The 22,500-nt window shown below is 48.4% G+C and overlaps 1 protein-coding gene across 2 annotated transcripts in view; it reads right to left on the bottom strand.

Annotated features, from left to right (window-relative positions):
• LOC138946302 (serine-rich adhesin for platelets-like) overlaps positions 1-22,500 on the bottom strand; it is a 197,146-nt gene that overhangs the window by 111,234 nt on the left and 63,412 nt on the right. For both annotated transcript variants that reach the window (XM_070317840.1, XM_070317841.1), the window contains exon 3: positions 133-13,812. In XM_070317840.1, coding sequence (XP_070173941.1) covers positions 133-13,812 — 13,680 coding nt within the window. The remainder of the gene's footprint in view (positions 1-132; positions 13,813-22,500) is intronic.

The following is a 22,500-nucleotide window of genomic DNA, read 5'->3' as shown; positions in this document are numbered from 1 at the left end:
GAAAAAAAAGGGCACACGACAAAGAAAGTAACATTCTGCAGAAAAACGGAACAGAAAAAAATCACCACACAAACAACAGAAGCAAAGAAACCCGCTTTCACACACACAAATAGAAGGAAGAAAAAGACATACCTCTTTGCTATCGAGGTCCCAAAACACTCGTCGTGCACCGGAGCGTAACGTCTTGTCACCATCATGCGTATCCCACACCGTGACGGAGATCAGCTTCGTACTCGTTCCGCCTCGTCGCGGCGATAACGATAACGATGACGACGATGATGGTGATGGTACTCCAGTGTCACTGCCTGCTGCATCTCCACCCTCCTGATAAAAACTTGCACCAGGTTCAGATTTGGATTTGTCGTCGACGCTTTCGTCTACGAGGTCGTTGATTTTGGACCTAGCATCTTGACGTCTTAGTTGTTTCGATGACGATGACGATGACGTATTTGATGGTGAGGATGTTGTTGGTTCTGCGTTCGTACTGTCTGGTCCATTTTGTGAGACAGTCTGCACCAAGTCAGGGACAGAGATTGTGGCTGGTTCTTTGTCAACCGATGGCAGAACTGCTGGTACGCTCGAAACTTCACTGTCGGTTTCACGTGTATATCTTCCAGGCGTTATATTCCGTTCAGGCGTGTCTCTCCTGGGTGTAATACTCCTTTCGGGAGTACTCCTCTCAGACCTGCTTTTCTCGGGGGAGCCCCGTCTGGGTGAACTCCTATCGGGAGTACTTGTGGAGCGTTTGGGAGTTCCACCTCGTCTGGGGCTGGCCGGTACAACGGACTCGTAGATAGTTTCGGAGAAAGTGGTCTCTATTCTTGTGTCGCTGGTAGTAGTGTCCAGCGCAGAAACATTGTAGGAATCAGAACTTCTTTCAACAACTCGGCACGTGTCTCTACTGTTTTTATTGACAGTTTCGGTGTCGATCAAGGAATCAGAACTACTTTCAGCAACTCGGCTCGTGTCTCTACTGCTTTTATTGACAGTTTCAATGTCGATCAAGTTGTGACTGTCACTCGACACAGTCTTCGTCATGGTCACAGTAACTTCTTTCTTCTGGGACGCAGGGAATGACGTCATTTCCATAGACTGGTCGTCCCGGTTTTGCGCACTGCTATCTTTGTCGGGGGAAGTCGTTTCCTTTCCCACAGCGGACACTGTCATTTTGGACAACAAGAGCTGCCAGTTGCTTGCGGCCGCCATCTTAGATCGTGGTGACGTCACCCTGTCCCCTCCTCCCCGCTGAACGTACTGCTGTCCCCACGGCGTACCACGTGACTTCTGGAAACGCTTCAGTCCTTCCGAAAGTCGTGTAGGTACGGGCGACCTTGACCCCGGATCGGGACTCTTGACCTCTGTGGCCTTGACCTTGGAACTGGAGATCAGTGAGAGTGAGAGGGAAGCGGGTTTTGAAGTGGTGGCCTCTTGCTTGGGGTAAACAACGTCACCGCTCTCAGCGGAGGCAAACACTTCTGTTCCCTGCTTCTTCTCCTGAGCGTTCATTTCCGAGGACTTGTGTCTGTCAGCACCCCCCTCGTCTATCAGGCCGCTATCGTGGTGAGGACCTGAGCGGGGCAGATAGGACGGAGCAGTAGCGGTGGCAGTGGCTGTGGTGGTGATGTCGGTGGTGTCAACAACCTGCGGAGAGGTGTTGCTGTCGTAGCAATGACCTGTGGCAGATTGAGAGGGGGCTGTGCTGTCAGTGTCAACAACCTGTGAAGCACGTGGAACGCGTGTCTCTGTCTTCTCTTTCTTCTCGCTCTCCATCACGTGGCCTCCATCTGACTTCTGGTCTTGGCGCTGAGAATGTTTAGGCTTTGAAGAAGAAAGCACTTCACTCGGCGCAACAAACTCTGCCGAGGCATTCTCTTCCCCTACACCACACGTTGTCCCTTGCATGTGTGATAAACACACGGTGCTGGTTTCAAGTTGCTGTTTGGGTTGCTCAAGAATTTGAGCCTGTGTGTTTGCGGTCGCGGCGGTTTCAGTTTTCCCTGCGCCGGTGGCTACAACAGTCTTGGTAGTAAATGGAGGGCAAGTCGTGGGCTCGTTGCTACCACCACCGCCTCCTCCAGCTACAACAGTGGGAGAGGTCGTTGTCGGCTGCTGATGAAGATGACGAAGTGTGTGACAACCACTATCTTCTCCAGTATCATCAGCATCAGCGAAGGCAATCTCCTCACTGCGAGGCCGATCCAAGCCTGCTATCTGTGTACCCTGCAGTTGGGGTTCGGAGATTATGTCTGCTTTTTCCTCCTGTCCCCCTCCCATTTCCTCTCTTCTTCTCCCTGCCGCGTAGGGGCGGGGTACGAACTCCGAAATTTGAGAAGAAGAGACTGAGGCAGAGGTAGCAGGGGTGGTAAGGGTGGTGATGGTGGCCGTAACTGCAGGCAAGCTGGCAATGTCAGAGGAAAGTGCCATTTTCCCGGCGACTGTCGTGTGTGATTTATCATCCGCCATCACTGTCGTTTCACCGGGGCGGGAGGAAGGTTTTGCACTCGCAGCTCCTTCCATTTCCACCCTCTGTTCTTCCTTTCGGTCAAGGCCACTCGTTGCCATAGTTACATCCAAGACAGCTCCTTGTTTCTCAGCACTAACCTCGCTGTGTTGGGAAAACAAGTCTTTTCTGTCCTCGTCCTCGAGTGGATAACGGGTAGATTGGTCTAATAACTTGCTGTCTTTGTCGTCAGGACAATACGGGTATGTATCCGGTTTAGCTGCCTGGGCGCTGGTCGTTCCGTTGGCTTGGGGCTGTCCACTGACCCCGCTGATATCGGGGTGGTTTTGAAGGGGTGGCTTAACGGTTGTGGTTCTTGGACTTAGCCGATGACCGTCTATCTGACATGCTTCAACCTCGGTGCGCAAATCACCAAAGGTAGAAACTTCGGTGTCAAAATCTTCATGTATTGAGGTTTTGGCTCTATCACTGAGAATTTGCCCGTCGCTTGTCTGGTGCGCTGATCTTTCCGTGTTGGTGGTAACCCTTTCTGCAACTGATGTCTGGGTGTCTTTTGGTGCAGGATGTTCGTCATGGACGTCGTCTGTCTCTTTCTTCTCGGCGTTTGTTTTGGCCGCGATGGTCTTCTTGCCAGGTAGGATTTTTCTTGCCGTAGTGGTGCTATGGCTTTGGTTTTCGCCCTCCTGCTCGAACTTCTTGGACATGGCAAGGACGTTGGGAAAATCGATCTGATGATCCTCCTCCTCAGTCTCTTCCTCTCCTCCTGCTTTCTTGTCATCGTCATCTCCCTCTTTGTCGTCTTTCTCGGTCGGTATTGTCAAAGTAAAAGGTTCGGGAGTAGTGGTCTCGGCGTACACGTTGCCTTCTTCGTAAGAGTCCGGCAATGACATCATTTCTTCTGCGTCATCGTCGTGTTGTGAGTCGGTGAGATAAATCTTCTTCCACATACCACCTTCTCGCGCCCATTTATACTTTCTGGGTGGGGTGGGGGATACGGGGGCTGGTGGGGGAGACACGGACTCGGCACGGGAGTACGGCGCAGCCAGTTTGTTGGTCAGGGTTTCCTTCAGTTTCGTCACCCGTGACGCTGTTTGTATCAGTCGCTTCCACTTCGACACCACACTTTGCCCGCCTTCTGTTTCCGTCCTCCGCGACGTAGCGTTGCTACTTTCTGCTTCGCTTTGAAGCTGAACAGCTTTCGTTGCTGAATACTCTGTGTCTTTATTCTCTTCTTCCACGAACACCTTGGTTTCTTGCCCGCAACCATCTTCTTTGTGAGAGATCGTTTGCTCTTCGGTGTTATCGTGGGAAAATTGAACAGCATGTTTCATCTCAACAGAAGACTCGGCGCCGTCGACTGTGATGACACTCTTATCTCCGGAAACAGGTGTCACGTGCTTTACAGCCGGAGTATCAGAACACTCTTCAGGGCCATGATGGTCAGGTGCGCTGTAGCCATTGGTGGAGCGCTCCGTTTCACAAGTGAGTGGCATTCCAGTGTCCGAATCAAGGAGTCTGGAAGTCTTCGAGTCCTCGGCAGCTGATGAAAGTTGAGTCGCTTGCTTGATGGAGCTCACCTTTTCGTCGTGTGGCGTGACCTTTAGCGTGTTGACGCTGTGATGCGGACCGTGTGAAGCGACCTTTAGATTGTGGGCGTTATTATGATGTGGGTCGGTGGCGGGGATTTCCGTCTGGTCGCTGATGATGACAGGCTTAGACATGGCTGACTGTGCGGACAGATCAGACAGGTTTTGCTGAGATTTTTCTACGGATATTTCCGAAAGGATCCTCTCTGATCGCTTGCTGTCGCCCTCATTGAAGCAATCATTTTGTGCTAAGTTTCTGGAGACACCAGCAGACGTTGGTTCTTCCTCTGTCTTTTCTTCGTCACTCTTCTCTTTGCTCAGATTTATCATGTCTTCCTCCCCACCAGTGTCTGTGTGGTGTCTGTCTGTGTTGTTTAGCCCACTCTCTACCTCCACACCAGTGTCTGTATGGTGTCTGTCTGTGTTGTTTAGCCCACTCTCTACCTCCCCACTGCTTATTACTACGGCATCTTTGTCCTCCTCAGAGAATGCCCTTCTCGGCTGCTGCCTGCATTCTTCCCGAGCCGACACCTTTCGTGCATTTTCGGTGTTGTCCGGGCTGAGAGATCGTGCATCTTCGGCATTCTTCGCCGCCCTGGCAGACGATGCAGTTTTGGTCTCTGTTGTGGTTTTCAATGTGGTTTGAGTTTTGGTCGCAGGGGATGATGTTGATGAGAGTTTCGCCGTCGCTGCAGGCAAAGATTTTGCTGAGGAATTTGTAGCTTTCTTTTGCGAGGAGGTAGGAGTCTCCTTCGATGACTTGGCTTTCAGCGATGCGTCCCGCTTCAAAGAGGAAGACCTGTCGACGGTGCAAGCTTTGGGTCTCGGCGGGGAGGGAGTTTTCTGTTTCTTCCCCGCCACCTGAGAAACACGACCCCCTGCTTTTTTGCTGTCGGCGTGGATGGAAGAGGAAGCAGCAGGGAACCTTCTCAGTTTTGTTTTGCTGTTGACGCCAGCATCTCCTTTCTCCGAACCGTGACCTAGTTTCCCGGAATCTAGGTCATCGGTATCACGCTCGTGATACTCGGATGTAGATGGTAGCTTCGAGATGGATTCGGTGTCAGTGACGAGCGGAATGGTCGAGGGCTGAGTGTCAGTGTCTGTATGGGTTATGATGGATGCAGTCTTCATACTGCGTGCTGTTGTTTCCCCCTCCTCTTGGCGAGACAGCCCCTCGTCTTGTGCAAGCTGGGTCTCATCACTACGCGGCACTGCCAGGGGCCATGTATCTGAATTGGCTTCACGTGTCTTCTCTCCTCTCTCTTGTCTGTCTTCGCGGTTAGCACGTGCTTTTTGTTTTGCTGCGCTGTCTCTTTCTTCTCTCCGCCTCTCCTCTTCACACAACACAGCCTCTTCTTCTTCTGCCTCTGCCCCCACCTGTTGTAAATTGCGAGTCTTCATCTGCTGAGGGGGCTGGGAGGAGGGTGAGGGTGAGGTCATGCTGCCTTGCACTAATTGCTGACAAGGCGTGACGCAACCTTCTGCACCGTAACGGTACGGTTCAGTGGCTTCGTTACTTTCTGCTGCCAGTCTGGGACCGGTGTCAGAGAGCGTGAGAATGCGGTGGGACTGGGGCAGGATTTGCTGTGGCGTGAAGGCTGGTGCATGTTTGGCTTCAGTTTCTGAGATGTCAAGTGCAAGTTTGTCCTTCACGCCAGAAGAAGCAGAATCTAAAACTTGAGCGGTTTGTGGAAAGTGTTGGGTCTCACGTGCTGTGCTGTCGCTGCCTGTGCTGTGCGCTGACGCCGCGTGTCGTGGTGGCACTGTGTCAGTACACTGCAGTACACTCGCCGTGTCTGGCTTGCTGTGTGCTTTATCAGCCCCCAACTCTCCGTTCATATCAGTACGCTCCTTCATACCGCTCCCACCTCTTCCCCCATCCTCAACATTCTGACACTGTGCGGGGCTGAATGTTTGGCGTTCCTGTGCACCGTTAGAATTAGCGTCCTTCTGCACCGATAATACGCAGGTTGAAGAAATGGCAGACTCGCTGAGTGCAGTGGTGAGTGCTGCTGTCTCAGATGTTTTGCTCTTCACCATTACCCCTGTGTGTCCACTGAGAGCCGCCTCTGTACCGCTGAGCAACTTGGGCTTATCACCCTCTTCTGCGGCCCCCAAGGCGATGCTATCTCTTCCTTCTACTTCAGTCAGCCTTTCTGAAATTCTCCCCTCCAAACTTGTGACTTCAGCCTCACTTCCTTCTCCCATCCCTACCTTCTCAGGTTCCCAACAGACTGCGTGCACTTTTTCTGAGTCATGAGATTTGATTTCCGTACCAACAAGCTGTAGCGCTGATTCAGGCGTCTCTGATTTAGAATCAACATCAGAAGAAGATATCACTACACTCACGGCAGTCTTAGAACTTGATGCTTTGCTTGTAGAAGAAACAACAGTTGAAGAAACGCTGCTGGTTGCTTGTTGAGCAGTATTAGTGGATGAGAAATCATTGCTTGTCGTGTTAGACTCTTTTCGGGATGTACTCACAGATCGGGATAGTCTAGTACCTTGCAGTTTCCCTGCAGCAGACTTGTCCTCGGGAGTTCGCAGTGTGGACGATGAAGAACTGGATCTTTTCACTGTAGCAACACTGCCTCTAGCTGTTCTGACATTGACAGTCACTTTGCTCTTGCTGGTGGTCTCAAACTTCATGACAGAGTCTCTGACACTGGTGAGGGTGACGGGTTGAGGGGGCTTCTTTTTGCCTGTGTGTTCCTCCTGCGTCTTTTTCTGCAGATCTTGCACGCAGGTGGAGATGGGCTTGGCGGACACAGGGCCAGATTTCTTGGTCGACACTTTGATTCTGGTTCGAGTCTCTTCTCGCCTGGCCTCCTGTGACTGAGACATATTTGATGACGTAGTAGTGACGTCGTGTCTCTCATCTTGTGATGACACAGCAATGACGTCACCCCTTTCGCTGACGTCAGCGATGACGGTGCTGATCTGCGACACGGCACCAGTAGAGGGTAATCCAACAGCCGATGAGCACACACCAACACGATCACTGTGAGCCACAAACACAGATCCGGTCTGGTCAGAATCAATCACGTGGGTGACGTCACTACCTCTGCTGTTGCTGCTGTAGATGGCGTCACTGTCGTAATGACGTTGATGTGAACCACCGACAGACACCTGAACAACACTCGTGTACGTTTCCGTGATGTTGCCCCGCGTGTCGGGTATGACGACAGACGATGACGTCACTCTTGACGTCATACTCACGGAGGACGTGGACATCAGGGAAGAAGACATATTATCCACCAGTTCAGGAGACACAGACTGCGAGTTGACAAACTGCACGTGCTCGGACCTGTGAATCACCAAACCCGATGACACACTGTCTGAAGACAAGCTGAACTGCAGACTGTCCGAGCCGGTCATCGGCCTCTCAGGGGACACGGAGCGTGAAGATTCACTCGCCCGTCGCCCACGCCGACTCAACCGCGGAGAAGACGAAGCACAGTGAGTCTCTTTGATGAGGAGCGGAGAAGAGTCCCTGTTGTGGAAGGAAGAGGAAGGAGATGAAGAGAAAATCCTCTCCCCTGAAGTGGTCATCAGGAGTTCGGGTGACGCGGAGTGGGACCACTCGCTTTGTCGCCGCGAGCCGGGCCGCGAGGAGGGACAGGACTCACCCCTCAGGTTGAAGGAGGAGGTGGAGGGGGAGAAGATCAACTCCCCGGAGCTGCCGGACGTCGACATGCTGTCCTGCCCTCGGTAGACCCTCGGGTGGGTGTCGGCCTGCGTGTCACACACCTCCATCAACAACCGCGCCGACAACATGCCCACGTCGCTGCAGCTGTCGCTGGTGGAGGAGAGGCATGGGTCGGGGGAAGGGGCTGGGAGGGAGGACGGGGCTGTGGTGGGGTCATGGCTCAGGGCAGAGGCAGGGTGTGGCACGGTTGAAGGTTCGAATCCGTTCGTTCGAGAGCTGTCCAGTCGCTGGCTGTGTTTCTGGTAGAGGCGATCAGTCTCTGTTCCCCCCAGCGTCGAACTTTCGATGACAGCTTCGTCTGCTGATCTTCGCTGGTTCACACTTGAATGGGCAAGATTCGTAGCAGCAGCAGTGCGAAGCTGAGAATCCACGCTGTGACTAACTTCGCTGACTACCGCGGGAACAGAACAGGCCTCAGAAGAAGAAACAGTAGAAGGCAGCGACTGATGACGGGAGATATTTTTTGCAGCTCCGTCAGACTGCAGGGAAGAGGGGCAAGCAGATATGAACTGTTCCTCAGTCCCTCTTCTGGCACCACCTGTCCTGCATAGATTGGCGGTTTTGTCTTCAACACTCCTTTCGGCAGCCGATTTAGACGCTGAGCGACTGCTGCGAGGAGATTTGTACGACACTCCAGTAGGGGTATCTTCCCACTGAGAATCATGGCCGTTCACAATGACAGAGTCTGTTTCGCGAGCTGTGTCGTAGAAGGTCGAGGTCAGGTCAGGGCTCACTTCGCGTTCTTGGTCCGACCCCAGAGGTGTAGAAAACACATCCGGGGTCAAGTTCTCAGGGGATAGCGTCCCGATAGGGGTGGAGAAGACATCTGGGGTAGCACCAACAACAGACCTAGGCGTGCTGGTCAAGTCCTCAGCCACGTTCACAGTGAGTGGAGAATAGGTCACTCTGGACTTGCCACCAGCAGCGGTGGGCGGATAGTCGAAGTTCTTTCCAGGGGTTACGTAGCTGTCAGCAATACCAGGCAGGTCTGGAGAGTAGTCGTCGTTTTGGGCACTGCAGGAATAATCCAGCGTGTCACCGTCTCTCCCAGAGGTTACATCCGAGTTTTTGTCATTTCTAGCTGTCGCCGAATAGGTCATGTTCTGAGCGCTGCAGGAGAAGTCCAAGGCAGCCAGGGAAGCGGCAGAAGACGAGTCGAGGTCAGAGAGGGAGGAGTAGAAGCGAGGTATGATGACCACACCGGGACCGGCACCAGCGACATCGGCAATCTCTGCAAGACCCGCCTCGCTATCCGCCGCCCGCTCCTCCCCTGCGTCCTGCTGTTCTGACAGACAGGCAGACCCCGTGGCCGCCGCGTTGCCTGCCGGGAAAAGGGTCCACGGTTCTTCGCTGGGTAGCGCGGTATCAGCAGGCAGGACGCTGGCCAGCCCCTCCCGCTCGGCCCCCACCTTCCCCCCTCTGGCTCTCGCACCTGCCAAGGTGTGGGCCGCGGCGCCACGCTGCAGTCGGAACGGTAGCGGGGTCATGACGGGGCGACCTCTGACGCCCGTCGCCCGTGACGACATCGCCAGTGACGAGGCGGAGAGTGACACAGGCAGGGATGCTTTGGTCGTCCGCTGTGACGTCATCCGGCTACTGGGACTTCTACTGCTAGGGTAGGGTGGTGAAGAGGTGAGACAGGGAGAGGACTTTGGACGCTGCTTGCCGATGGGGCCGGGGAGACGAGAGGAGGAGAGGAGGGGAGGGTGCGATGTTGTCATCAGCTTTCTGACGGAGGGGCAAGTCCTTGATGACGACGACGACCGACGTGGAACTTTAGAAATGTCAGTGAGGACTCCTCCTCGTAACGACGATGAAGGAGAAGGTTTTGACGAAAGTGACACCCCAGACGATGATGACTGTTGCTGCACTTGCTTCTGCAAGCGGGGGTCATGTTCAGGGAATGAGGCAGACGATACTGAATCGTTTGTCATGTGGTGTGCTGATGATTCATTCCTAATTCCAGGTGCAGCACAAACAGCCTCTCCAGCTGCGGGGATTATGTCTTGCAGTGAACCCTGCTCCTCGTCTCTCAGTACACACACTCCAACTGTCTCTCTGACTTCCCCCTTGTTAGCACGCGCTCCTTGTGTTTGGGTGACGTCATTTACGAGCGCTTTACGGTCGCCGTGAGCTTCTGTCAATTCCAATCCTCCGTGACTCGCTAACTCCGTGTCGGGAACTGTTTTCTCCCCCTCCCCCGGTTCTGCTTCGCTCGCCACAAAACTGCCACTGGTGCTAAGAGAACTTTCATCTGTTTTCTTTACCTCTTCGCTCATAACTCTTTCCATCTCTGCAGGAACAGGGGTAGAAGCGTCAGGTACGCTGCGAGTTGACTCATCCTCCTCCGACTCATTAGCGATATCTGGCCGTAAATTCTCAGAATTTAGAATCAAGGCAGATTTCTTCTCCCGACTTTGACCCAAGCTGGAAGATTTCAGAGTTTTAAAACCACGCCCCTTCCTGTCAGATTCGCTGACGCAGGCTGCTGTCATGGGGCGTTTATCACCCTCGGTGCTTTGCTCGCTTCCAACGCCGTATAAAATTCTCTTATCTAGCTCTTCTTCTGAGGCCAGGGAGAGGGAGGAGGGGGCAGCTCGTTCCTCCTGTTTGGCAGCAGAGGGGTACGGGCTTGCAGCATCAGTATCTCTTGCCCTGACGAAGGGGGTAGCACGCATCACTGAATGGCTTTCTTCAACTTCGAACTTTTCACTCCTCTCCGATTTTCGTGGGTCTGTTTCTGTCGCTTCTTTGTGCTTTCTTGCCGTGTTTATGACATTTCTGTTTTCCTCTCCCAGGTGGCGCCTGCATTTCTCGTCATGGCGATCGCTTCTAGACACAATCTCACAAACTTCTTGTAGCTCCGTGTAATCAGAAACCGCTGTAGCTGCATCGTTGTTTGTGGCAGAAGAGTACATTTTAGATTGTGAAACAGTTCCAGTGTGCTCGAGGTAACTTCTGCTACGATTAAATCCACAAACATCACTGTCCTGCTGAGAAGACGCTTGATCGTTTGAAATCGCATTGTCTAGTTCACTCACATCACTGTCAATGTCCTTAGAATTTTCAGCTTGAAGAGCAGTCAGGTTATCCGCGTCTGTAGAGAGTGTAGCCTCCGGTAAACTAGAATCCAGAACACTGAGATCACTGTCCTCATTTTGGTACTTCTCCGTTTCGAATGCTCCGGACTTGTCCCCATTTGTTACAGCTTTTTCAATTTCAGGTAGGCTGGAATCCGTTCCACACAAGTCCCCATTGAAGGCTGAGGAGATTGTACTACTCAACGAAGCGTGTTTTTCCGCCATTTCGATGTGAAGACTTGCAGTGTGAGATTTGTCCTTGGACAACAAGGGAAGCCGGTGAGCCCCTGCTTCGCCCATTGTTGTCTGCGGGATATCTGCAATGGGCACGTGAAGAGACTGTGACGACCCCGCCTCACAGTCTGCTGCTGAGGGGTGTGAGAAACTTGACGCCGACCGCCATGATCCCTCCGCTTTTTTGATGGCATCACCAGACGCAACGAGCGTGAAGGAGGATGTTTGGCCTGAAGCTAAACTTTCCTCTGGTACAACAACTCTACCCTCTTCTCTCTCTACCCCCTCCGTGTTCCCCTCTTCTTCTGCGCTTCTCTCCTCGTCTTTTACTTCTCTCTCCCCCATCTGTCCCCCTTCCCCAGTTGAAGAGAGCGAGGGGGCCTCATGCGATTTATTGATAAGATCCGATTCCATAGAGCTGGAGGCGTGACGCGTCTGCGCTTCCAGGTGTGCTGTGTTTGTAAACTGCGGCTCTAGCGCTGTGGGAAGGGGTGCTTGGTCGTGCAGAGAGGCCGTGTTTTCTCCGCACTCAGTAATCCCATCTTCTCTGTCCCTAGGACCGGAAGAAAACTGAAAGCTGTCGGGGGTAGCTTCCTTAGACGGTGATTTATCTTCAGCTTCGGCTGTTTTTAGGGACCCTTCTTCTTTTTCGGGGGTGGTGTCTCTAGACGAAGTTTTTGTGATAACATCTTTTTCGGAGGTTCTGTCTCTGGATACAGTTTTTGTGGTTGCTTCTTTAGACGAAGTTTTTATGTTGACATCTTCTTCAGTATCCTCGGATTTGTCTATGTCTTCCCCAAACGGTAAAACCTCATCCATTTTCTCAGCTGCTGTCAGTGAAGAGAGGTCAAGGGGCGAGGGGGAGCGCGCAGGGCAATGTTTACCATCTCGTATTTCACGTGCCTGTTTGCGCTCCTGTGCAGACTGAAGCCCCTTGACACCAGCACCACTGGCCTCGTCAGTCTTCATCACTCTTGATCCCCCCGTCTGCTGCTGCCGCTTCTCTGCTGCTGTTGCTGCTTTGCTGCTGGCACTGCCGCGCGGGGGGATGCTTGTCCGTTCGGATCCTCCCACCTGTGGTTTATTTGCCTTGACCTCCGCCTGAGAATGACCCAGTTTCTGCCTGGAGGTCATTGCTGTTGATGTTGTTATTGATGAAGTGGATGTCTTCACACTTCGCTTGCTCTGTGTCGCGGCCATAGCAGACTTCTGAGAAGACCCCTTAGTGCTTCCGACCTGGGTTTTCACGGCTGCTTTGACCTTCTTCCAGTTCTCAGCCCCTTGCGCGGAAACTCGTGTCTGCTTCCTAGCTGCAGCGGCTGTGGGGAGTTCTTCCCCTTGCTCCGTAGCGCCAGCGACCTCCCTTGAACTTTTACCTTTCACCTCTGACGTATCATCGGGGGTCGTGTCAGAAGCGATGGCGGTGGCCTTATTAGTAAAAACAGAAAGTTCACTCTTATTGACGGTGGTAGATTTGGCGGAGGTGTCTCGTTTCTTTCTGTCTGTGACTGATTTGGCACTTGTTCTGGTGAGCCCAGCAGATTTTTCTTCTCGTACTTTCGAGGTTTTGCTTAATCTCTCAGAAGTAAGGTCTTTTGTATTTCTTGTGGCTCGGGAGCTGCTTACACTGGAAGCCGTGGATCGATTTGATCGGTGACTGACGTTGGACACCACAGAATGCGAATCGTCATCCAGTCGACTGTCCACTGAGCTATCGCGAGTGGACACGCTACACTCCGAGAGGCCCGAAGGAGACGAGGTTTTCTTCAGGCGCAGACTGGACTCGCCTTTCGACGTCACTGATTTTAGATTCGTTGATTTTTCAGTAGGTCGACTTCGCGAGGAGTACTTAGTGTCAGTTTTGGCTGAGAGGTCGTTCTGAGATCCTTTCGCTTTCAGTCTTGAAGAACTTGTCGATGACATCAAACTGCTCCGAGACGATTTCGATGACGTACCACTGACGTCAGAATCAGGGGATGACGTCTTCTTGAAGCTGAGTTTGCTGGCTGATGACGCCGAAGAGGCTGATGTCACTGAAGACGAGCTTTTGACTGATGACGTCATTCTTGGCTTAGATGACGATGGTTCTCGGACGGTCGAAGAGGACGTTGCACGTCGTTGCAGAGTTTGACTTTCAGCAAGCTTCTCGGTTGACCGTTTGGGTAGCCTAGAAGCTTGCTTTTGTAGAATAGACCCGGATCCTGCCCCGGATTTTATTGCTGATGGGCGAACATCTTTAACTCGACCTAACCCAGCTGGCTTTCCATCCTTCTTCAACACTTTATGAGAGGAGATCTTTTCTGCTGTTTCTTTGGTAGGAGAGTCCATTTTCTCCTTCTCGGGCGACGACAGGACTTTGATTTCCTCGGCAAAGGCTTTGGCCTTCGCTGGAGCGTGTGGTATGGCACCATCCAGTTTGGGTTCCATGGGGTTCGGGGAAGCCGGGAAGGATTTTGGGGACCTTGGTGATGTTGTGTTCTTTCCACCCAGGTGGTCGGTAGCAGCCATCTTACCGCTGTCGCCATGGTGACCAAGCCGCGCGGTGGGTTGTGGGGAGGCGCTTTTCTGCTTCCGGTTCTCGAACTCCTTGGACTGTTTCTCCTTGGGGGAGGCGCTCCGGCTGTCTGCTCTTGTCGCCTCTCTGACGACAACGGTAACGGCCCTTGCTGTGACGTCACTGGTCCGAGTGACGTCACTTCCATTCTTGTTCTTGGATGTCCTTGTTCCCACTTTGGAAGAGGCCTGTTTAGACAGAAATAAGTGCATGTTCGGGTCAAAATAGAAAGTGACTTTTTATTATTATTTATTAGTGAGTATTTCTACGCACATACCCTTCCAGAGGAAGGCTCATGGCGTTTACAATATGCCGTGTGAGATGGAATTTTTTACACAATATATCACGCATTCACATCGGCCAGTAAATCTCAAGCGTGTTAGGCGAGTATATACTTTTCACGGCCTATTATTCCAAGTCACACGGGTATTTGGTGGACATTTTTTTTATATATGTCTATACAATTTTGCCAGGAAAGACCCTTTTGTCAATCGTGGGATCTTTAACGTGCACACCCCAATGTAGTGTACACGGGACCTCGGTTTTTCGTCTCATCCGAAAGACTAGCACTTGAACCCACCACCTAGGTTAGGAATGGGGGGAGAAAATAGCGGCCCGACCCAGGGTCGAACACGCAACCTCTCGATTCCGAGCGCAAGTGCGTTACCACTCGGCCACCCAGACACTTCAAACGTGTATCAACAGAGCGTGGAAAACTGACACACACACAGAAAGACACACAGATAGACCGACAGACACACCCATACACACACACTCACCCACACACTAACCCTTTTCTCTGTTATCCTTTCAACCCCTTTACACGTCCACAATCATAACCCCACCCCCCCACACACACACACACACACACACACACACACACACACACACACATACACACAGACACACACACACAGACACACACACAGACACACACACAGACACATACACAGATACACACACACACACACACACACACACACACACACACACACACACACACACACACACACACACATACCATATATTGCTACAGCACACCGTATCTGTCACCCTTCCCACTACACGAACTCCCTCCTACACTTCTTTCCGTAAAAACTGTTCGATTCATCATCTCAGATCTGGTCAGACTGTTCCATGGGTATAAGGCCATCCCCCCATTTGGTCCCAAAATCCACACCCTGATTGCTTGCTGAAGTGAGTTGTATGTTTTTCACGAACTAACGTATTAAAAGGCCACTATAGTACTAGTGGTGTTTACGAAACTAATTCATGAAACAAAATCCAACTTTGCAAAGAGAGTTCCACACTGTTGGTTTTTAGTATGTGTCCAAATGGCGGGATGGTTTTACCTTTTAGTATGTGTCCAAATGGCGGGATGGTTTTACCTTTTAGTATGTGTCCAAATGGCGGGATGGTTTTACCTTTTAGTATGTGTCAAAATGGCGGGATGGTTTTACCTTTTAGTATGTGTCCAAATGGCGGGATGGTTTTACCTTTTAGTATGTGTCCAAATGGCGGGATGGTTTTACCTTTTAGTATGTGTCCAAGTGGCGGGATGGTTTTACCTTTTAGTATGTGTCAAAATGGCGGGATGGTTTTACCTTTTAGTATGTGTCCAAATGGCGGGATGGTTTTACCTTTTAGTATGTGTCAAAATGGCGGGATGGTTTTACCTTTTAGTATGTGTCAAAATGGCGGGATGGTTTTACCTTTTAGTATGTGTCCAAATGGCGGGATGGTTTTACCTTTTAGTATGTGTCCAAGTGGCGGGATGGTTTTACCTTTTAGTATGTGTCAAAATGGCGGGATGGTTTTACCTTTTAGTATGTGTCCAAATGGCGGGATGGTTTTACCTTTTAGTATGTGTCCAAATGGCGGGATGGTTTTACCTTTTAGTATGTGTCCAAGTGGCGGGATGGTTTTACCTTTTAGTATGTGTCAAAATGGCGGGATGGTTTTACCTTTTAGTATGTGTCCAAATGGCGGGATGGTTTTACCTTTTAGTATGTGTCAAAATGGCGGGATGGTTTTACCTTTTAGTATGTGTCAAAATGGCGGGATGGTTTTACCTTTTAGTATGTGTCCAAATGGCGGGATGGTTTTACCTTTTAGTATGTGTCCAAGTGGCGGGATGGTTTTACCTTTTAGTATGTGTCAAAATGGCGGGATGGTTTTACCTTTTAGTATGTGTCCAAATGGCGGGATGGTTTTACCTTTTAGTATGTGTCAAAATGGCGGGATGGTTTTACCTTTTAGTATGTGTCCAAGTGGCGGGATGGTTTTACCTTTTAGTATGTGTCCAAATGGCGGGATGGTTTTACCTTTTAGTATGTGTCAAAATGGCGGGATGGTTTTACCTTTTAGTATGTGTCCAAGTGGCGGGATGGTTTTACCTTTTAGTATGTGTCAAAATGGCGGGATGGTTTTACCTTTTAGTATGTGTCCAAATGGCGGGATGGTTTTACCTTTTAGTATGTGTCCAAATGGCGGGATGGTTTTACCTTTTAGTATGTGTCCAAATGGCGGGATGGTTTTACCTTTTAGTATGTGTCAAAATGGCGGGATGGTTTTACCTTTTAGTATGTGTCCAAATGGCGGGATGGTTTTACCTTTTAGTATGTGTCCAAATGGCGGGATGGTTTTACCTTTTAGTATGTGTCCAAGTGGCGGGATGGTTTTACCTTTTAGTATGTGTCAAAATGGCGGGATGGTTTTACCTTTTAGTATGTGTCCAAATGGCGGGATGGTTTTACCTTTTAGTATGTGTCAAAATGGCGGGATGGTTTTACCTTTTAGTATGTGTCAAAATGGCGGGATGGTTTTACCTTTTAGTATGTGTCCAAATGGCGGGATGGTTTTACCTTTTAGTATGTGTCCAAGTGGCGGGATGGTTTTACCTTTTAGTATGTGTCAAAATGGCGGGATGGTTTTACCTTTTAGTATGTGTCCAAATGGCGGGATGGTTTTACCTTTTAGTATGTGTCCAAATGGCGGGATGGTTTTACCTTTTAGTATGTGTCCAAGTGGCGGGATGGTTTTACCTTTTAGTATGTGTCAAAATGGCGGGATGGTTTTACCTTTTAGTATGTGTCCAAATGGCGGGATGGTTTTACCTTTTAGTATGTGTCAAAATGGCGGGATGGTTTTACCTTTTAGTATGTGTCAAAATGGCGGGATGGTTTTACCTTTTAGTATGTGTCCAAATGGCGGGATGGTTTTACCTTTTAGTATGTGTCCAAGTGGCGGGATGGTTTTACCTTTTAGTATGTGTCAAAATGGCGGGATGGTTTTACCTTTTAGTATGTGTCCAAATGGCGGGATGGTTTTACCTTTTAGTATGTGTCAAAATGGCGGGATGGTTTTACCTTTTAGTATGTGTCCAAGTGGCGGGATGGTTTTACCTTTTAGTATGTGTCCAAATGGCGGGATGGTTTTACCTTTTAGTATGTGTCAAAATGGCGGGATGGTTTTACCTTTTAGTATGTGTCCAAGTGGCGGGATGGTTTTACCTTTTAGTATGTGTCAAAATGGCGGGATGGTTTTACCTTTTAGTATGTGTCCAAATGGCGGGATGGTTTTACCTTTTAGTATGTGTCCAAGTGGCGGGATGGTTTTACCTTTTAGTATGTGTCAAAATGGCGGGATGGTTTTACCTTTTAGTATGTGTCAAAATGGCGGGATGGTTTTACCTTTTAGTATGTGTCCAAGTGGCGGGATGGTTTTACCTTTTAGTATGTGTCAAAATGGCGGGATGGTTTTACCTTTTAGTATGTGTCCAAATGGCGGGATGGTTTTACCTTTTAGTATGTGTCCAAATGGCGGGATGGTTTTACCTTTTAGTATGTGTCCAAATGGCGGGATGGTTTTACCTTTTAGTATGTGTCCAAATGGCGGGATGGTTTTACCTTTTAGTATGTGTCCAAATGGCGGGATGGTTTTACCTTTTAGTATGTGTCCAAATGGCGGGATGGTTTTACCTTTTAGTATGTGTCCAAGTGGCGGGATGGTTTTACCTTTTAGTATGTGTCAAAATGGCGGGATGGTTTTACCTTTTAGTATGTGTCCAAATGGCGGGATGGTTTTACCTTTTAGTATGTGTCAAAATGGCGGGATGGTTTTACCTTTTAGTATGTGTCAAAATGGCGGGATGGTTTTACCTTTTAGTATGTGTCCAAATGGCGGGATGGTTTTACCTTTTAGTATGTGTCCAAGTGGCGGGATGGTTTTACCTTTTAGTATGTGTCAAAATGGCGGGATGGTTTTACCTTTTAGTATGTGTCCAAATGGCGGGATGGTTTTACCTTTTAGTATGTGTCCAAATGGCGGGATGGTTTTACCTTTTAGTATGTGTCCAAGTGGCGGGATGGTTTTACCTTTTAGTATGTGTCAAAATGGCGGGATGGTTTTACCTTTTAGTATGTGTCCAAATGGCGGGATGGTTTTACCTTTTAGTATGTGTCAAAATGGCGGGATGGTTTTACCTTTTAGTATGTGTCAAAATGGCGGGATGGTTTTACCTTTTAGTATGTGTCCAAATGGCGGGATGGTTTTACCTTTTAGTATGTGTCCAAGTGGCGGGATGGTTTTACCTTTTAGTATGTGTCAAAATGGCGGGATGGTTTTACCTTTTAGTATGTGTCCAAATGGCGGGATGGTTTTACCTTTTAGTATGTGTCAAAATGGCGGGATGGTTTTACCTTTTAGTATGTGTCCAAGTGGCGGGATGGTTTTACCTTTTAGTATGTGTCCAAATGGCGGGATGGTTTTACCTTTTAGTATGTGTCAAAATGGCGGGATGGTTTTACCTTTTAGTATGTGTCCAAGTGGCGGGATGGTTTTACCTTTTAGTATGTGTCAAAATGGCGGGATGGTTTTACCTTTTAGTATGTGTCCAAATGGCGGGATGGTTTTACCTTTTAGTATGTGTCCAAATGGCGGGATGGTTTTACCTTTTAGTATGTGTCCAAATGGCGGGATGGTTTTACCTTTTAGTATGTGTCCAAATGGCGGGATGGTTTTACCTTTTAGTATGTGTCCAAATGGCGGGATGGTTTTACCTTTTAGTATGTGTCCAAATGGCGGGATGGTTTTACCTTTTAGTATGTGTCAAAATGGCGGGATGGTTTTACCTTTTAGTATGTGTCCAAGTGGCGGGATGGTTTTACCTTTTAGTATGTGTCCAAATGGCGGGATGGTTTTACCTTTTAGTATGTGTCCAAGTGGCGGGATGGTTTTACCTTTTAGTATGTGTCAAAATGGCGGGATGGTTTTACCTTTTAGTATGTGTCCAAATGGCGGGATGGTTTTACCTTTTAGTATGTGTCCAAATGGCGGGATGGTTTTACCTTTTAGTATGTGTCCAAGTGGCGGGATGGTTTTACCTTTTAGTATGTGTCAAAATGGCGGGATGGTTTTACCTTTTAGTATGTGTCCAAATGGCGGGATGGTTTTACCTTTTAGTATGTGTCCAAATGGCGGGATGGTTTTACCTTTTAGTATGTGTCAAAATGGCGGGATGGTTTTACCTTTTAGTATGTGTCAAAATGGCGGGATGGTTTTACCTTTTAGTATGTGTCCAAATGGCGGGATGGTTTTACCTTTTAGTATGTGTCCAAGTGGCGGGATGGTTTTACCTTTTAGTATGTGTCAAAATGGCGGGATGGTTTTACCTTTTAGTATGTGTCCAAATGGCGGGATGGTTTTACCTTTTAGTATGTGTCAAAATGGCGGGATGGTTTTACCTTTTAGTATGTGTCCAAGTGGCGGGATGGTTTTACCTTTTAGTATGTGTCCAAATGGCGGGATGGTTTTACCTTTTAGTATGTGTCAAAATGGCGGGATGGTTTTACCTTTTAGTATGTGTCCAAGTGGCGGGATGGTTTTACCTTTTAGTATGTGTCAAAATGGCGGGATGGTTTTACCTTTTAGTATGTGTCCAAATGGCGGGATGGTTTTACCTTTTAGTATGTGTCCAAATGGCGGGATGGTTTTACCTTTTAGTATGTGTCCAAATGGCGGGATGGTTTTACCTTTTAGTATGTGTCCAAATGGCGGGATGGTTTTACCTTTTAGTATGTGTCCAAATGGCGGGATGGTTTTACCTTTTAGTATGTGTCCAAATGGCGGGATGGTTTTACCTTTTAGTATGTGTCAAAATGGCGGGATGGATTTACCCAATGTAAAAGCCTGGCCAGATGTGTGATGGTCAGCTGACCTGTTTACACGGGAAGGACTGTGCCTTAAAGGAAACCTCAAGGTCAAGACAAGGAAACCTCAAGGTCAAGACAAGGAAACCTCAAGGTCAAGACAAGGAAAGGAAAATGGCAGTGGACGGCCTCATGTATACAAATCACTCCCAAATCGATGAGCAACGGTTGATGACCGGCCGTTACTCTGGGATGACCATTAGCGCGACCAGAGAATAGCTGTCCAGTTCTTTAGCTGTCCAGTTCTTTGTGTTTACTACCAGTTGGCTGCGCTTGGCGACTTCCTACGTTATTGGGTTGACTGGGCAGAGGCACATAAGAAAAGGAGGGAGCCCTATGTTCATTCGGCACCCTTACTTTGAACGCTTCCTGTTTTAAGCCTTTCGTCCTGGGTTTAAATAATGCAAAAACAACAGAACCATTTAGAAAGCACATGAGAACTAGTCCGTGCTATTGAATAATAGAAATCCAAGTAAGGCCAAAGAAAAAAAATAGTCTGTTTACGGTAACCCGACCGAACCTATTTTTTTCGCGCGACCCTAGACTTTTTTTTTGCATTAGGGAAAAAAAAAAAAAAGCAAAATAACGTAAAAATATGGTTTTTTGGAGAAAAAAAAAAAATCCCGACCTACCGACCCTATTTTTTTGGCCTATGTTACTGTAAACAGACCTATTTTTTTTTCGCCTAAGGTATTTTGTTGTTAAATGCAATCAAGCTTTAAAAACATGCCCGGGGGGGGGGGGGGGGGGCAACTGCAGGGGGTTGCGACAAGTTGAGACACACCCTACTAAGAAGTCGCAAAAGGACTGGCAGAGCAAAACAAGAGTTGTGCGATACTGGCATAGTGGACTTTTTTGTTGTGGTTGCTTGGAATTCTAAGTTTGTATGTTTGTGTGGTTTTTATGGCTGCTTTCCTACATTATCTGACAAGTCAGCGTAGCATATTTATTAGTGAAGGAAGGCATTCAGAATCATTGGCGGAAGCAGAGAGCCTGTGTCCGATTTTTCGTGTTTACTTTATACCTGTTGTCTGCTCGTGTGATTTTTTTACACACACACAAAACATATGTTTGTTTCCAATGACATGGCAAAACAATAAGGGTCGGTAGGTCAATTCCTTTTTTTTTAAATGAAGATTTTTTATTTGTTACATTTAGTCAAGTTTTGACTAAATGTTTTAACATAGAGGGGGAATCGAGACGAGGGTCGTGGTGTATGTGTGTGTGTGTGTGTGTGTGTGTGTGTGTGTGTGTGTGTGTGTGTGTGTGTGTAGACCGATTCAGAGTAAACTACTGGACCGATCTTTATGAAATTTTACAGGAGAGTTCCTGGGTATGATATCCCCAGACGTTATTTTTCATTTTTTGGATAAATGTCCTTGAGACGTCATGTCCGACTTTTTGTAAAAGTTGAGGCGGCACTGTCACACCCTCATTTTTCAATAAAATTGATTGACATTTTGGCCAAGCAATCTTAGACAAAGGCCGGACTTTGGTATTGCATTTGAGCTTGGAGGCTTAAAAATTAATTAATGAAAAAATTAAAAATTAAAAATTTGAAAATTGTAATTAAAATAATGTTTTTATAAAACGATCCAAAATTACGTTCATCTTATTCTTCATCATTTTCTGATTCCAAAAACATATAAATATGTTATATTCAGATTAAAAACAAGCTCTAAAAATTAAAAATATAAAAATTATTATTAAAATAAATTTTCCGAAATCGATTTAGAAACAATTTCATCTTATTCCTTGTCGGTTCCTGATTCCAAAAACATATAGATATGATATGTTTGGATTAAAAACACGCTCAGAAAGTTAAAACGAAGAGAGGTACAGAAAAGCGTGCTATGAAGCACAGCGCAACCACCACCGCACTAAACAGGCTCGTCACTTTCACTGCCTTTTGCACGAGCGGCGGACTACGGTCATTGTGACAAAATGCAGTGCGTTCAGTTTCATTCTGTGAGTTTCACAGCTTGACTAAATGTAGTAATTTCGCCTTACGCGACTTGTTTTTTATTTACAAAGGTGCATGTTGCTTACTTTTGGCCTGAAATCGTGCAAGCTGTGTCCCCTGGAAGTCGGAAACGAGTAACTTGACTTGTAAAGTCTGCAAAATGGAGTTTTGTAACTTTTAATTTAAAGTGTCAAAAAAGTTTCTGGGGTCGGATGGACAAAATATGGGGAAATCGGAAACATTGATTTTGTTCGCATCAGTAAAGCTATGCCTTGAGGACCATTGGCAGGGCCAGAGGGATGCTGTCCAGTGCCTTAAGAAAGCTGAAGGTCAAAGGAAGAAGAGGACACTGTCAGCAGTAAATCAGTCGGAGTTTCGGGGTTCCATGGAGTTTATCCCAAATCGATGAGAGACGGTTCAGGACCGACCGTTACTCTGTGAGGACCATTAGCGCGACCAGAGAATAGCTGTCCAGTTCTTTGTGTTTACTACATGTTGGCTTCGCTTGGCGACTTCCTATACATTATCGGGTTGACTGATCAAAGGCGTATTGCTTAAAGACACCATCCTTTCCGTGGTACCCATCGCATATAACTTTTCGGCTTTAAAGGCCCCAAAAAGTTTGTTATTGAAGACAAGGCCAAAAACAGTATGGTCAGCAGGTCGGTGTACCTCATTTTTTAAATTAATATTTATTAAAAAAA

Source organism: Littorina saxatilis, linkage group LG13 (assembly GCF_037325665.1).
Source record: "Littorina saxatilis isolate snail1 linkage group LG13, US_GU_Lsax_2.0, whole genome shotgun sequence".
Classification (NCBI taxonomy): domain Eukaryota; kingdom Metazoa; phylum Mollusca; class Gastropoda; order Littorinimorpha; family Littorinidae; genus Littorina; species Littorina saxatilis.
This window is presented reverse-complemented; position numbering and strand designations above follow the sequence as displayed.